This window comes from Bombyx mori, chromosome 17 (genome assembly GCF_030269925.1).
Source record: "Bombyx mori chromosome 17, ASM3026992v2".
Taxonomy (NCBI): Eukaryota; Metazoa; Arthropoda; class Insecta; order Lepidoptera; family Bombycidae; genus Bombyx; species Bombyx mori.
In genome coordinates, this window is record NC_085123.1 from 10,072,872 (window position 1) to 10,088,774 (window position 15,903).

The following is a 15,903-nucleotide window of genomic DNA, read 5'->3' on the forward strand; positions in this document are numbered from 1 at the left end:
GATTAAAAAAAGCTATTTTATTAGAGTGCGTTTTTTTTATATTACTTAGTTGGGTGGACGAGCTCACAGCCCACCTGGTGTTAAGTGGTTACTGGAGCCCATAGACGGTCTCAAGTATAGTTGCAACTGCTGCCCCACCCTTCAAACCGAAACGCATTACTGCTTCGCGGCAGAAATAGGCAGGGTGGTGGTACCTACCCGCGCGGACGCTCAAGAGGTCCTACCACCAGTGCGTAGTTAATAAATCCAATTTTACTATCATATCTATACGTGCTTTATTGCCCATATATAACACAGGCAGCTTCGAGTCCCGGTATGGTTTCCAGAGTGAAGAAACAACGAATAATTGGGTGTCCAAACGAGTTTTAGAAAAAACCCTCAATAGTATGCATTGATGTACATACATATGTCTATGAGTGGACAATCATTGTAAACGTATACACGTCTGCCTTCTTCAAATGGAAAAAGTATTACATAATTCATTCTTACCATGAAAGCTTGAATGAAAACTCCGACAATACTTTGTATGCACATGACGAATATCGCTTCGGGGCATTCTTCATTCGTTGTCCTTGATCCATAGCCGATGGTGTGCTGAGTTTCAACAGAAAAGAGGAAGCAGCCAGTAAAGGAGTTGACGTTGTTGAGGCAGGGAACGGGTGGTTCTCTCTGTTCCGTAAGTGGAATTGGGGTGAGGTCTCCGTGAGTGAAAATAATGAGCCACCAGATAAGTGCGAACAAGAGCCACGAGAGGATGAAGGAAAGCGCAAACACTAGCAGCGTCCAGCGCCACTGGGCGTCCACGAGGGTCGTGAAGATGTCCTGAAGGTATCGGCGCCTGCGCTTAGCCACGTTCCATTGGACCACGTTGCAGTCTCCGTGCTTGAAGATGACGCGCTTCCGCACACGTCTCGCTGCGTAACGAGCATTACGGTATCTGAAATACAAAAGTACATCTTATAATATTACATTTGTAATTTCGAATTTCGAATCCCGCAGGCGGGTACCAATTTTTATAATGAAATACGTATTTAGCAAATGTTCACGATTGGCTTCCACGGTGAAGGAATAACATCGTGTAATAAAAATCAAACCCGCAAAATTATAATTTGCGTAATTACTGGTGGTAGGACCTCTTGTGATTTCGCACGGGTAGGTACCACCACCCTGCCTATTTCTGCCGTGAACCAGTAATGCGTTTCGGTTTGAAGGGTGGGAAGCCGTTGTAACTATAATGATACCCTTAGAACTTATATCTCAAGGTGGGTGGTGCATTTACGTCGTAGATGTCTATGTGCTCCAGTAATCACTTAACACCAGGTGGGTTGTGAGCTCATCCACCCATCTAAGCAATAAAAAAAATATTAAGTAAATTGGTTACACAAATGTATTTAAAAAAAAAAAAATCTTTATTAGTGTCGTACACCTATTAGGATAAGTCGGCTACATAAGTATATTTATAAAACAGAATATTCACCAAACGAAACGAGGACTATGATCTTGGTAGAATTATAAAAAAATATAAATAAAATATGGTCACATAGGAATATAATTCTGTGTATTGAACGTTATGAAAAATACTCTTTAGGAATAAACCCTCATTTGAATAAGTGTAGTAGTAAAGGAACGGTGTTCTTTAAAAAAATTATACTATAATGTGTAACATCGTGATGATGAAAAACCAAGTCAAACAAACTGTCAGACCTCAAAATATTGTTGGTTCGTTCTGTGTGAAATGAAACGTAAAAGCAAAATAAATATTTTTTACAGAAAAATAAAGTTTTAGAAAATATAAATAAACTAGCGACCAGCCCTCGCTTCGCTTCGGAAACTGTAATTTATTATTGAATTCTCCACTATTTAATGGATGTTATTATACATATAAACCTTCCTCTTCAATCACTCTATCTATTAAAAAAAACCCGCATCAAAATCCGTTGCGTAGTTTTAAAGATTTAAGCATACATAGGGATATAGGGACAGAGAAAGCGACTTTGTTTTATACTATGAAGTGATATTCAAATTTCCACTAATAATACCTTAGTCGAACAAACTATCACACCTCAAAATATTGTTGGTTCGTTCTGTGTGAAACGAAACGTAAAAGCAAAAAATATATTTTTTACAGAAAAATAGAGTTTTAGAAAATATAAATAAATATTCAAATGTCTACGAATAATACCTTAGTAGTCTGCGACCACGATAACCGTAAGGTATATGAGACGACCAAAATAATTACAATAAAAAACATGAGATTCAATATGAAAAGTAGTTTTAATTATATAAAAAAAAACCTATTTATTTGTAATAGACGATTAACATATTAATAAAAGCGTCGATCACGCTACAATATAAACGATACCTGATGTAAATGCTCCGTGAAGTGAATAACATCATACGTCAACGCTTGTTTGTTCGTATATCTTAATTGCATTTACTTTTGTAATTAAAACATTACTCAATAAATTAAGTTCCGTGATAATAAAGTGTACAACAACACTTTCTTTTTCTTCGATTTAACGAGAATTAGCCAATTTTACAGTATCAAATACAGGTTTCACAGCATGTCTCTTACACAAAAAGCGAATACTCACTATTGTTTCGAGCCATAGATAACAAGGCCGTATGCCGTGTAAAGCACTTCACATGCATTACATTTAAACACGGCAGCGATATACAATACCACACTCAGATTTATCTAAATGAAGCTTTTGATATTTACTTTTATCTCAACCGATAAAATTGTGGTAAAAAACTATGAATTTTGAAATTTTAATACGTAAAGCTAGTAGGGGCTTCCATTGGAACGATGTATTTTTTTTATTGCCCTTGAAGGCAGACGAGCACACGGCCCACCTGATGGTGAGTGGTTACCGTCGCCCATGGACTTCAGCAATGCCAAGGGGTAGAGCCAAGCCGCTGCCTACCGAAAATATTGTATTCATAATATAGAGTGATGCAAATTTGTCGGGGCTTAAATCGTTAGGGCTGTTAATAGATTCGTTTTTCTGAATACTAATATAACAATAACGACATGCATGATGAATAAAACTGGAAATTAAAATTCAGTAGTTTATCATTATTGATGATAGTGCATTTTTGTAGTTACGACTATTCTCTCCGTTTCTATCGTAATATTAAGGATGTGACAACCCTAATCCAATATTTTGAAGCTTTTCATGTTTTAAAGCGAATAGCAGCATCAACTACATGTAGCCTGGGCTGCGATAGCCACATAAGATCAACTCTTGTCTGTGCACCTATACTGCACTTTAACATCAAATACAAATGCAATCACTCAGACTACGGCCGATAGTGGCCTTACTTATACACGTGGAGTGTAAAATATATTATCTCAAGGCTTTGCAGGTCACTCGGTGGACTAGAGACCCACCTAAGACAATAAAGAAGCACACACGATAATTGTCGTTACAAGGTTGGAGTCAATGTTATTAACCACTTAAGTTGAGACGATCTTTAGTTGCGACCACAACAATTATTTCCAATACCACCAACTATAATAAAATTCAGCGAAGGAAATCACGAAAAAATATCGTAAAATTAATAAAGTTTATTTCACGCCACGTGACGTCACCGAATTGGTTTTGTTACGTCTGTGCTATTCAAGACTTGAAGATAACAAACGTCAGAGCTGTCCATTATAATAATTATAGACGCTTATTCCTGTAGATTGTGGCCAAATGAAATATTTTCATGAACAATAACTTCTTGATCAAATAAATTATAACGGAATAATTCAAGCCTTTGCGTCACCTTAAATGTGATAGATAGGTTGAAGCGGTATTTAGGTTAATTTTATTCGTAAATAAATTATTTCGATTGATTTTAAAATCATACATTTCACTATATCGTTCTTATCGATAACATCAAATAGTTTAATTTTCCACTTACTAATTGCTCGATGTTTTTTTTGAGAGGCTATTTCAGCTTCTCCTTGACGCTTAAGTGAGCTCATGGGGCTAAAACCGGAGTGTTGCTAACACCGGCCCTAACAAGAGCAGTGCTTCGCAGAATCTACCACCGGATCGGAAACGCGACCCACTGAGAAGATCCGGCGAGAAACTCAGTGGGCCGATGTTTTTGAAACACTAAATACTATAGTACCGCCCAGATATTGGATAGGGGAGCTTGGAAAGTGGACTGCTGAGTCTTAGATGGTTTTATTCGTCAAATTTGAGCATTTGAATATTTTTATTTATTTTGTCCGTAAATTTTAAATAGTAGATTGTAGATCGTAGATTGTAGGATTGGCTAACGAGATTTCGTTGCATTTTTATACAATCGTATATTCATTTCTTCAACCTAACTCGTAATATATTTAATCAGTCGTCAACTTACTCAATAAACACGTAGAGACGATGCATTTGATTTACGGGCAGTCGTTTATGATAAAATTTATCACAAACACTCTTTATTACCTCATTTGACCGTCCGAAGCTGAAAACTGTATTGCTTAACGTCTTTCTTGGAATCTCATTACTTTTTAACGATAATGTGAAAGCGCATAAAATATATTATTATGTACATATTTGTAAAGAAATAAATTGTTAAAAAAACCTACCGTGAACTTTAATTTATTCATATTGTAAAAATTCATAGCTAAATGTTTTTTTTTCATTCGCCATTGTTACTGACGTCATTTCCAGCATCGTTGCCACGGCAAAAGAGAAAAAGGTCTCGTATATACTTAAATGTACATTTCGATAGGAAATTTAGATTAGTTCTTAGTATTACACATAAGGTTAAGCATAAGTTGTTCGTCAGTTTTAAGGAAAACCAATAAGGAAAATGCTTACTTTTAAAAATAGTTTTGCTTTAACTTAATGACAATAAGAAGAATTTGTTGTGCAAATAAACATGAAACAAATTGTCTACTCGATTAAATAGTAACATCCATCTTCCTTCAGGACCTAATGAATGGCTTTGCGTATACATCATCAGTGTAGCCACGACTACTCTTACAAGAGAACCCGACTAAGTAGAATAAGAGAACTCTATATAATAACTACAAATATTATTAAGAAGCTTTTAAATCATTTTTAGCATACCGCCTCAAAGTGCAATGCAAGTGGAACCGGAAAACATTGCATTCTTCCGCAAAAAAATTAAGTAACATAACAATTATACTTAATACTAAGAAAAATAGATTTAGTAAAATCTAGATCAATTTCAATTAAAATTAAAACTAATACCTAAATAACTTTTACTCTTAGCAGAGGTACCGATATCCTGCCTTTATTTATTTATTTTAGACTCAATATAACTGCCAGCATCGGGGCATTTAACTACATTATTCTCTTAGGTATCTGAAAACCAAACAGGAAGTTAAGTTTTTTATTTTTAACTAGTGGACCCGACGAACTTTGCTCCGCCACACGGTTTGTTTCAAACACATCAACCGGTCAACTTCAAAATTCTACTATAATTAACCATAGAATATATTACGTTTAGCTGTCAGTTGCGTTTTGTTATTCCATATCAGTTGCGTTTTGTTATTCCATATCAGTTGTGTTTTGTTATACCACGTTTTATGTCACGTCCCACGGGAACGTGATAAAAAATATCCTATGTCCTTCTCCTGGTTCTAAGCTACCTCCCCACCAATTTTCAGCCAAATCAGTTCAACCGTTCTTGAGTTATAAATAGTGTAACTAACACGACTTTCTTTTATATATATAGATTTGAAGAAAATATTCTATCTAGCATACGTAGGCATACGTCAACCGAGTCAATAGATTGAATACAATTATGTATATTAAATTAATACTATTCTACGAACCACACAAGATAAACAAACACATAAGCCAATTAAAATTAAACGTGCAGAAAATTATTATCGTCCCATTTTACGTGTACAATGTACGCAGTCAAGCTTAATAATGAGTGGCGCCGATCCACCCGTAAATTGTATATTATTTATGACAAGTTCATTTATAAATTAATAGTATCGAGATATCTATTATATTTATTACGGTGTGTATTAAATTACTTGATTAAATAAACAAGAGCTTTCAAGTTAAATTCCTGAGTGAGTAATTACTTTTAACCGATTGATTTTGAAATCTATGGAGATGTTTTGGTTAATTGAAGGTTATATAGTTACGATATTATGAAGATTGCTTTATAAAGTTATAGCCCTGAAAATATATTTTTTATAAGACTTGTTTTCAGTAATTTTGTGAAATACAATTTAACACGTTTTTATTTTTTAAAACACCGCGAGTAGTTCCGAAAAGGCTCTCTTCTGGTGGATACATTTTTTACGACACTTAAATAGCGATCAAGAATTGCGCTTTTTAAATTCAATAATCTATAAAATTCTTTTAATTAAATTTTATTAAGAAGAGTAAAATGAATAAAATGCTTGACGCATTAGGAGTTTTTAGAAAATGATTTTTCTTTAATCTGTGATATTTCGTAATTGGAATCCTTAGCTGACAGTTTATACGTGGACCAAACAAACTTGATAGTTCAAAATAGAACTGAATAAATACTGCACCACAAGTCTGCTGTTAATGCTAATCAATTAATATTTTGATTACAATTAAGTCGTGCTATGTAAAGTTAACATACCGGTTTAATGGAATGTTCTCGGTTCTGACCTGTGTGGATGGCTTAATAATGCGGAAAAATCGTTATAAGTTAAAGTATCTTTTTTCACGATATTGATTTTTATAACTACTTTGAAATAAATAGTTGATTATTAATTGTGCCTACCAACGCTACCTTGCTTATTTTGCTAAAAAGCTTTTCAATGTATCTATATATTAATACGTGAAGCAAAAACTTTGTATCCCTTTTTAAGAAAATTGCGCGGACGGAGGAGGATGAAATTTTTCACACTTATAGAGAATATAGAGAAGAAGTGCACAATGCAAATTTTTAAATAATGCATAAAAGATACATTAAATCAATAAAGAAAACATTACACACACTACATACCATGTATTTGACGCACACACGCATGCATACTATTTATTGTCAAACTTTTGTTCTTGACGTGTGTTGTCAAATTGAGAGTAGATTAAATATTGTTTGTCTTTGTTAATATTTTTTATAGTGTAGTCTTGGCGAAATTTGTGATTATAGAAGTATAAAATACAATCATAATAGTGTACAAACTTACAATTCCAATTAATTATAGTCGAATTTCGACTACTGCGGGACCTCTAGTTTTAGTTAATGCATACTATGAAACAAACTTTCTCACTTTCAATTTACATCTTTTTCTATAGCTATCTTTCTTTTTATATACGAGTGTATGTTTATGCGACCGGTTGCATATTATTTTTTTACTAGTCATACAATAATTCACTACTACGTATCTCTTTATTTTTTAAATACTTGTTTTCCATAAAGTATTCAGTGATATCTTGATTAGCATTGTTTTTTTATAATAAGGAACTCCCTTCTTTTTTCTTGTTCAGTGTCAGAAATTAATTACAAGCTCTACCAAGCTTTTGCTCTTTCGAGAAAGGTTCATTTACAGTACTTATTAAATTATTCTGTTAAAATTCTTTTTTTATATTATATTTGAGATTTTGATTTTCACCACTTCAATGTCTGTAGTGGCATTAAATATTAGTTCTTATTTACAAACTAGACGTGAGTAGCTTTAAATCAATATTTAGACGTTTTTAAAACTTTTATAACTTTATTCGTGTATTTTACAATTTAATTGGGGCAAAATGAAATGTGACTAAACACGTCGGCATTAAGCTTATATTGAAATAACGCATAGTAAGCGTTAACAAAAATAAATCTCCATTTCGAATTCGCGATATTCGCCGATTGATATTCACTAATAGCTTGTTTAAATTTTCTAAACAAATGCAGATACTCAGAGATTGTTTGAAATGAGTCACAGCATTGAGACAAGTTATCGCCGGTGCCAATAATAAAAGTTCCGAGAAAACCTAGAGAATAAAAGTATTAGTAAGCCGACTGGTGCCAAACGTTTGGATTTTTTAGGATTTAAATATGTACTTACATATGCCAGCGAGAGGCCCCTACATCAGACGCTACCTTCGGACATATGCGAATTGTTTATAGAATCCTATCACTTTTCTTACGCTCGTATATATTTATATATTGCGTAAACAGTGGAACGAACACACGGCCCATCTGGTGTTAATTGACTACCAGAGCATATATACATCTCGACGTGATAAACCGCTATACAACTTAAAATTTAGGCGTCTTATCTAACTGTATCTTTATTTATTTTTTAAATTCTTTTACGGTTTTGATGTATACTATATTTCTAAAAGTCTATGTCAGTGTTCAAATCCCGCAGGCAGGTACCGATTTTTCTAATGAAATATGTACTTAACTCATTTTTAAGAATATTTTCCACTATAACATATACATTTGTATGTTTGTTATACGTAACGTGTATATGTTTATATATTATATATGTATACAATTAGTATGCATATATATATACAATAAAGAAACAGTGGAAATATTAATTCGATTGATTAGTAAACTACTTTTGACTATAACGTTTTTTATTACGCCTTTCGTTTTTTTTTTTAAGATCTATAATTTATTCGCTTAAGAAGCTATAAATTATCTTATGCCGGCACGGCCGGTTTACGCTATGACAACTAATATGTGCTATTTTTGACGTCAATCAATTTAAAAACACCTAAATGGCTGAAAAACTTACTTTTGTAACTCTTCTCTCCAGGCGGATTCGGAGGAATTCATTAGTTTTTCGGCCATCAGCATCGAGACTTGACTTATACATTTCTTTAATCCTGACATTCTATTTAGCATGAAATTAATTTTCTAAAAATGATGTTTTCACTTATATTATTATCGAACACGTAAATACACTTGCACTATTGATTGAATTTACTAAAATCAAAATTCCACACGAAACTATTACAATTCTGGGAAGGCAGGAACAAATTACACCAAATCTCCGTTTATTGTTATGAATTAACTATAAAGTATTTATATCGCACAGCCAAAATACTGTTTAAAGCGAAATACGCATACGAGATGAGTCGCTTCATAGAATCGTCTCCATTCTGTCTTTCAGCAAAACATTGATTAGTGATTCACTGAACACTTCTTTGATGTCGAAAAGTAGCACCACGAATTTTCCCAACATTGTCCTCGGCGCTGATAACGGATAAAACGAGAAAATACAATATGGCGTTGCAATGGAAACTGCGTGTCTTCTGACGCGCAACGAAAATTCCGCTCGCACCGATTGCGAAGGGAATTGCTCCGATACTGAAACCCACGGATGCTTAATGAAACAGACGCGAAGATGTTCACAAACAAATACTATACCGACGTCCCGTGCCAAGGCAGCCAGTGGCGCCGCGGCGCGTCTCTGCGTCGCCTAGTCTAATTTTGAATAAAAATACAGAACTACTTACTAAAATTTAATAGTAGCCAATTACCCGTAGATAACCTTAATTTCAGTGCCGTATACTTACCGAGAATTAACAGAGATTAAAGAGTAAATGTTTAGACTGCGATGAGTTAAAGTAATCGAGACCGAAGGAGCATTATTTATCTTTGATGTTGATAGCTCTGTTTAATAGCTGTTTAGAAATGTTTTTTTATTACCGCCGATTACGTTTTGTGCAACATTGATTTGACGTCTGGCAAGGGCTTGATTTGAGAAGAGAATTTACGCAAATATCCGTGTTTAGGTACAAGGGTTCCACAACGGTGAGAAGGCGGTAGGTCTAACAATAGTGTTTATGAAAGAGTTCGTGCCTTAACTTAACTGGTCAACAAACCTACACAATGTAAGCTCACGTGTTTTGTTTGAACAAAACAGTTTCCTCGTTCGCAGAAGGGTCGGAACCACCGCGAAGTCGCTTTCTACGCAATTTTGTTTTGAAATTCTGAAGGCTCATTCGATTACAATATTTATTGCTTCTTTGTAAGGGTGGCGATGAGATAATTTATAGACATAATGTATAACCATAATGATTTTCTGGTAACGTGACTTGAAAACGTGCTCCTGTGGTCTAATAGAAAACGCCAGCCATAAATTATGTATCGTATAAACATTTAACAATGGCTTTGAGGAATGCTCCTCCTCCGAAGGAATTAATATAAGGTGTCAGTGTCATGGTCGGAATTTTAATATATTACATATGCAAAATACGAAATAATACAAATAAGAACTTCTGTCATATCACGAATACTATGAAACATGTATATGTAACTATGCCAATTTAACATATTATTATTAACATATTGTTATTAACTTTCAATATGGCACTACGTGGGAATGAGGCGTTCGCTCCTGGCCTTTTCATTTTTAATTATTATTATTATTTTAATTGTATGTTTTGACTTGTCTTTTCCTTTATTGTAAATATTTTTATTTATTTAAAAAAAAGAAGGAAATATTTTGAGAAAAAACAAAAGACAAATAAAGCTCGCTGAGTTTTTTTCGCCAGTTCTTCTCAGGACTGTGGCTTTTTTTGGAACCAGTGGTAGAGTTAATATTGTTATTTTTGTTTTGACACTCAACAAGTGTGTCATACTGACATCTAAGTTGAAATAAATGATTTTGAATTTGAATTTGAATATAAAGTGAATGCCTAAAAATTTAACCTATCGAATTGTTTATCTTTTACGAACAAACACGTTTCATTTAACTAAGTTAAATATAAATAATCCTATTATATTCTAACCCACCACAGCAATAAAAGAATCTCTTAAAATATTTAGTTTAAAAAAAAACAATAGTAATCAAATCTTTTTACAATAAAAATGTAGAAAAAATCGATACCTAATACAATTCAAAGTTTAAATTGAAATGATTGATAGTAATCATCATTGGTTTATCCAAATTGTTTATGTTTTGAACTTTATTCACTGAGGTCAACCGGTCATTCTTTGATGTAAAGAAGAAATTGCAGCTTGATGTTTAATTGAAGAATAAAAATATATTTTTCAAAATAAATTCTGATTTGTTTTTTGAATAGCAATGTAGTTATAACTACCCTTTAGAGATTGATGGGCTAATGAGTGTCAATCATAGGATGCTACTTCTAGAGATGTCGCACAATTTATTCAAATAAAATAAACTTGTTCATGCGATGATATTTGTGATATCCCAACACATCGCTTTTTGAAACTGTTAAGATTATAGTAAGTGGCTTATTTAGAGGAACGCTCAGTAGTGGACGATTGAAGATTGAAAGTGAACATACTCAATCTACGAAAGACGTCAAACAACGCATTTTAATTTACCATTTAATAGGGATGACCCACACTCAGAATTGATACCCTGCTCTGAAAATTATCATTAGAACAACGCAACTATACTTGAGACTGTAGAATTTATATCTCAAGGTGGGTTGCGCATTTACGTTGTAGACGTCTATGGGCTTCAGAAACCGCTTTACACCATGTGGGCTGTGAGCTCGTCCACCCATCTAAGCAATAAATAAATAAAAATATACGAAAATGTTATAATAAATTTAATATGACACTGAAAAAAAGAATCGATTAGGAATACAATCCAGAATTTTCTACGAATGAGCAGCAGTGGTATTTTTATATTTGATTTAGTGTACGATTGATAAATAATGGTTACACGAGGGATACTATCTTTATCGTAAAGTTGGCAACGAAACTATTCCTTTGGGAATTTCTGCGGAAGACGCTACTAATTTATCATTGGATAACGTAATATATATTGGCAATTAATAAAAGTTTTTTTTCCCCTTATTTTCGATGTTTCAATTTTTTATATATATTGTCTGAGCTACGATCCCCTAATCGGCGATCCAATTTAAATTGAACTTATAATAAAATCCAAAGTTACGTAATTAAGTTAATAAAACATTTTTATTATTTCGTCATTCGAATTTATTATACGAGTTTGGTCGAGCCATTTAATATCAAACGTAAGAGGGATAATGTAAACGACCTAAACTATATCAAAAGTACGACACTAAAACATTGACACTGCTAACGACCTTGGATTTTCGTGGACTACGCATCACAGTCACCGATGCCAAGAATCTGACGACAGAAGCGGAGTAGCAATCGAACTGAGTCTGATTCTTACAATTATTTAAATGGCCAATATTTAATTTAATTTTTTTAAATAATCCGCTATATAGTCAGCTGTTATATTATGCGTTAGCTTAGTGAGTGAGGTTATTGATACTTAGGTATTGACTTAAGCGCCTTTTACATTGCGTCTTGATTAATTCGGTTGTTTTTTCCTACCTATGCTGATAGCCTTGAGAGGCTATGTCAGCTTACCCTAGCGTGTGTAGGTGAGCTCACGGGACTCTAACCAGAGAGTTGCTAACACTGACCCTAGCAAGAGCAGTGCTTCGCAGAACCTACCACCGGATCGGAAACGCGACCCACTGAGAAGATTGGGCGCGAAACTCAGTGGGCTGTGTCTGTGGGCTTAATTCGGAAACTTTAAAAAAACAACTAAAAATTAATGTAGCTATCAACAATATTAACATTTTTATGATTGACAAAAATTGCGTTTAATTTCTTTATTTAAACATTCTATTTATGTTTGTTAAATTGGCGCGATATAAAATAACCATTTCGAGTATTATTTCGGTACGATCTTACGTTTTTGATTGAAAAAGATAGAAGTTAACAGCTCAACATCGAGTGAATCTAATGATTAAGCGCTTGTTCGCGTGTCCGTTATTATTGTCTTCGCCAATTCGTAAAGAAAACAGTATTTTAGTAATTGTTGCCGTTTTAGTGCCAAACGAAAGAACAAAGTCCGAAAAAAGTATATTCGAAAACGCTTTTCAGCCAAACTGTAATTTCGTGAAATAAAACACCTGACGTGTGTTTTAATTCTGCTCATTATTTACGCAGCTAAATAGTGTAATGTGTTTAACATCAGCATCAGTTTCACATCAGCTTCGCATCAGCTAAATGTTAAAATTTTAATAACATTTAACTATAAAATTGAGGCCGTCAACGCAAAAGTGGCCTATGCTTACTATAGTATGGAGGCAATTAGGTTTGAATTTTCATGAATTTGAATTTAAGTAGGCAAAAAAACAATACACGCAAAAATAATGTTTACAAAGCTGTGAAACTATGGATAGGCCGGTTTTGCATCAAAATTTATTATATTTAAATAAATTCCACTATACGTCATATAAGTTTGAATATAAAAAAATGTGGGTTAGGCCACTTTTGCGCTGAAGGCCTCTAATATGCTCTCAAGCGTACTATCAAATTGGCTCTTCCAAAATATACATGTAATTTGAAAGCATTGCATAGCTTTATTTTGCTGAAGCTTGTAGATATCAAAACTTGACCACCCTTCTTGAGACATGAAGTGAAAAGATCGGTTGTATAACATTTAAGGGGACAGCTAACGCATTTCAAGCCGGAGCGAAATATAAGATCACTACGCGGTAAGTATCTCCCTTAAAAAATGGAGTTTCAATGAAAGTTTTAATCAATTCATTATAACCTGGTGGTAGGACCTCTTGTGAATACTGGTAGTAGGACCTCTTGTGAGTCCGGACGGATAGTTACCACCACCCTGCTTATTTCTGCCGTGAAGCAGTATGCGTTTCGATTTGAAGGGTGGGGCAGCCGTTGTAACTATGCTGAGACCTTAGAACTTATATCTCAAGGTGGGTGACGCATTTACTTTGTAGATGTCTATGGGCACCAGTAACCACTTAACACCAGGTGGGCTTTGAGCTCGTCCACCCTTCTAAGCAATAAAAAAAACAGGTTCATTGGACTCTTTTCCGAAGATGAGCTCACAAGTCACAGTACCCACTACGATTTTTTTGTTGTTGCAAATAACAAAATTGTATTGATTGTTAGTTTTTGCCGACGCGGTCTTCGGAAACCAAGCACTATATCGTGCTTGCTACTTTGTAAAGCTAACAAAGCATTTTTTTTTCTCTTGCGGGTTCAAAGAACAATGGTATTATATATTTTTCATGTTAGTGTTTAAATAATACGGGGTAATATTGCATTCGCTATGTTGTTTCTAAATGGGTTCTAAATTTCAGTCATACTTAATGAACAATGCCAAGACCGAAATAGTCGAAATTCAAGTAAAAAAAGAAATAGAACATATTTTTGTATAAAGTTAAAAGTATAATTTTTAATCAAATTAAAGAATGGAAGAGATTTTATTTAACTCTTATTCATGACATTTAAAATTATATACCTATTCTTCATATTCATTTTGTTATAGGTAGGTATGTTATTTTAACTTCAAACTGGCTGAACTTCGCTCGCTATGAAATTAAATGAGGGGCGCTGTTGCCAAGTCGCAGAAACTGTCGTAGATTCGGGTGACAAGTGTGTCGGAAATAGCAGTTAGTAATCTCAATATCATTTTACATGCTGAAAACGACTGCTCTGATTTTATAGTTACGCTATTCGATAATAGATGGCTCTGATCGTCACAAACCTTCCTTTATAAATAACAAGATGCATACATACGTCTTATCTAAAAATAAAAATCCAAGGTAGATTGTCGTCATTTAACTTTGACTTAGTCAGACAAACACTTCCTGGTGAAATTGCAACAAAGATTACAAATGCGTTATTATATCTTAATTGTTAAAATAAATTCATTAGATGTTCTCCAAATGGTCTGATTAATTCACCAAAACCTACTTGGCGGTGCGATTGGTGCATTACTCCACTTAATTGCGGTTTGCGTGTTGTATGTATGATCATCCTAATTTATTTAGTAATTTCATATATGATTTAAGCAATACGAAAGTAACTGAATACTAAATTGAAACTTTTCAGTTTATTGTTCATAGAACTATTATTTCCCAAGCCTAATCTTGTAATTAAAAAGTTGATTAACTACCGTCAAAATTAGGTGAATAGTGAAATACAAATACAATAATTAGCAGCTATTTGTGCAGAATATTTTTACTCAGGAACTCTAAAAATAAATTTAAAATATACCAGGAAACATACTCATGAAGATTATTGATAACAGCACCATCTATTGGTTTCAAGTGACAGTACTAAAATTAAAATGATGAATAATTTTGGAATACAACCGAGCCTCAGTGACATCGAATATCCAAAAGTATTTTTAACGGACTCTACGGTTCATTGGTCTTTGAACTGGTTCACAAATCTGAGTCACGTATCTTTTTTTTTCTAAAACTATGAATCCTAACGTCCAACAGAATAAAAAATTGAACAAAAACTCATGACCAATTTCAAGAAGACGGAAGGTAAATTATATTCTTTATCAATGGAAAATTTTTCAAGAAATATACCGAACAATTATGTACAACACATTTATACGCTATTACTATTAGACAAAAGAATAAGATTGTGAACGTGTTGTATAGATTATTTAAATTCCTTGAGTATGTTGCGATCAGAAATTTAAATTTATTCGTAAACTTCTGAAAAATCTAAGTAATTATTTCGTGAATTTAATTATTATTATACCTATCCAACTTTAAGGAAATCAATTTGAAGGAAATCCGTTTTAAATAGGGATCCGTAGAAATATTTAATTTGGGGGTATTTGAATGTACACATATTGCGGAATAGTGTTGTGCAACAAATGTTTTTGGCTTTCACCAAAAATAAACAATCCAAATGCTGTTTGATTACACTTCCTTTATTTCCACAACTTTAAATAGGTTTTAAAAGTACACTAATTGCCTTAATCGATACGCTTTTGTAAAGTACGTCTTGCTTCCGTCCTCGCTAAATCAGTGTGTCGTTCGCCATTTTGCGTGCATCACGCCCCGCCTCTTTGTGCCAGGGCGGAAGTCAACAAAATTTAGGATAGTTATGAAATTAGAATTTAAGTTATAAAATAATCATAAGTCTTAGTCTGTTATTATTTCCTACTTTTAATATTTACATAAATAATGGGCACGAGGATTGATT

At 33.6% G+C, this 15,903-nt stretch overlaps 1 protein-coding gene across 4 annotated transcripts in view; it reads right to left on the reverse strand.

Annotated features, from left to right (window-relative positions):
* The window catches only part of LOC101739197 (G protein-activated inward rectifier potassium channel 3), a 69,829-nt gene that overhangs the window by 10,627 nt on the left and 43,299 nt on the right, over positions 1-15,903 (reverse strand). For 2 of the 4 annotated variants that reach the window (XM_012695801.4, XM_012695803.4), the window contains exon 3: positions 490-937. In XM_012695801.4, the coding sequence (XP_012551255.1) occupies positions 490-937 (448 nt within the window). Of the gene's footprint in view, positions 1-489; positions 938-8,692; positions 9,392-15,903 lie in introns of those variants that run through there. The other 2 variants (XM_012695804.4, XM_004932425.5) reach the window with 2 other exon arrangements.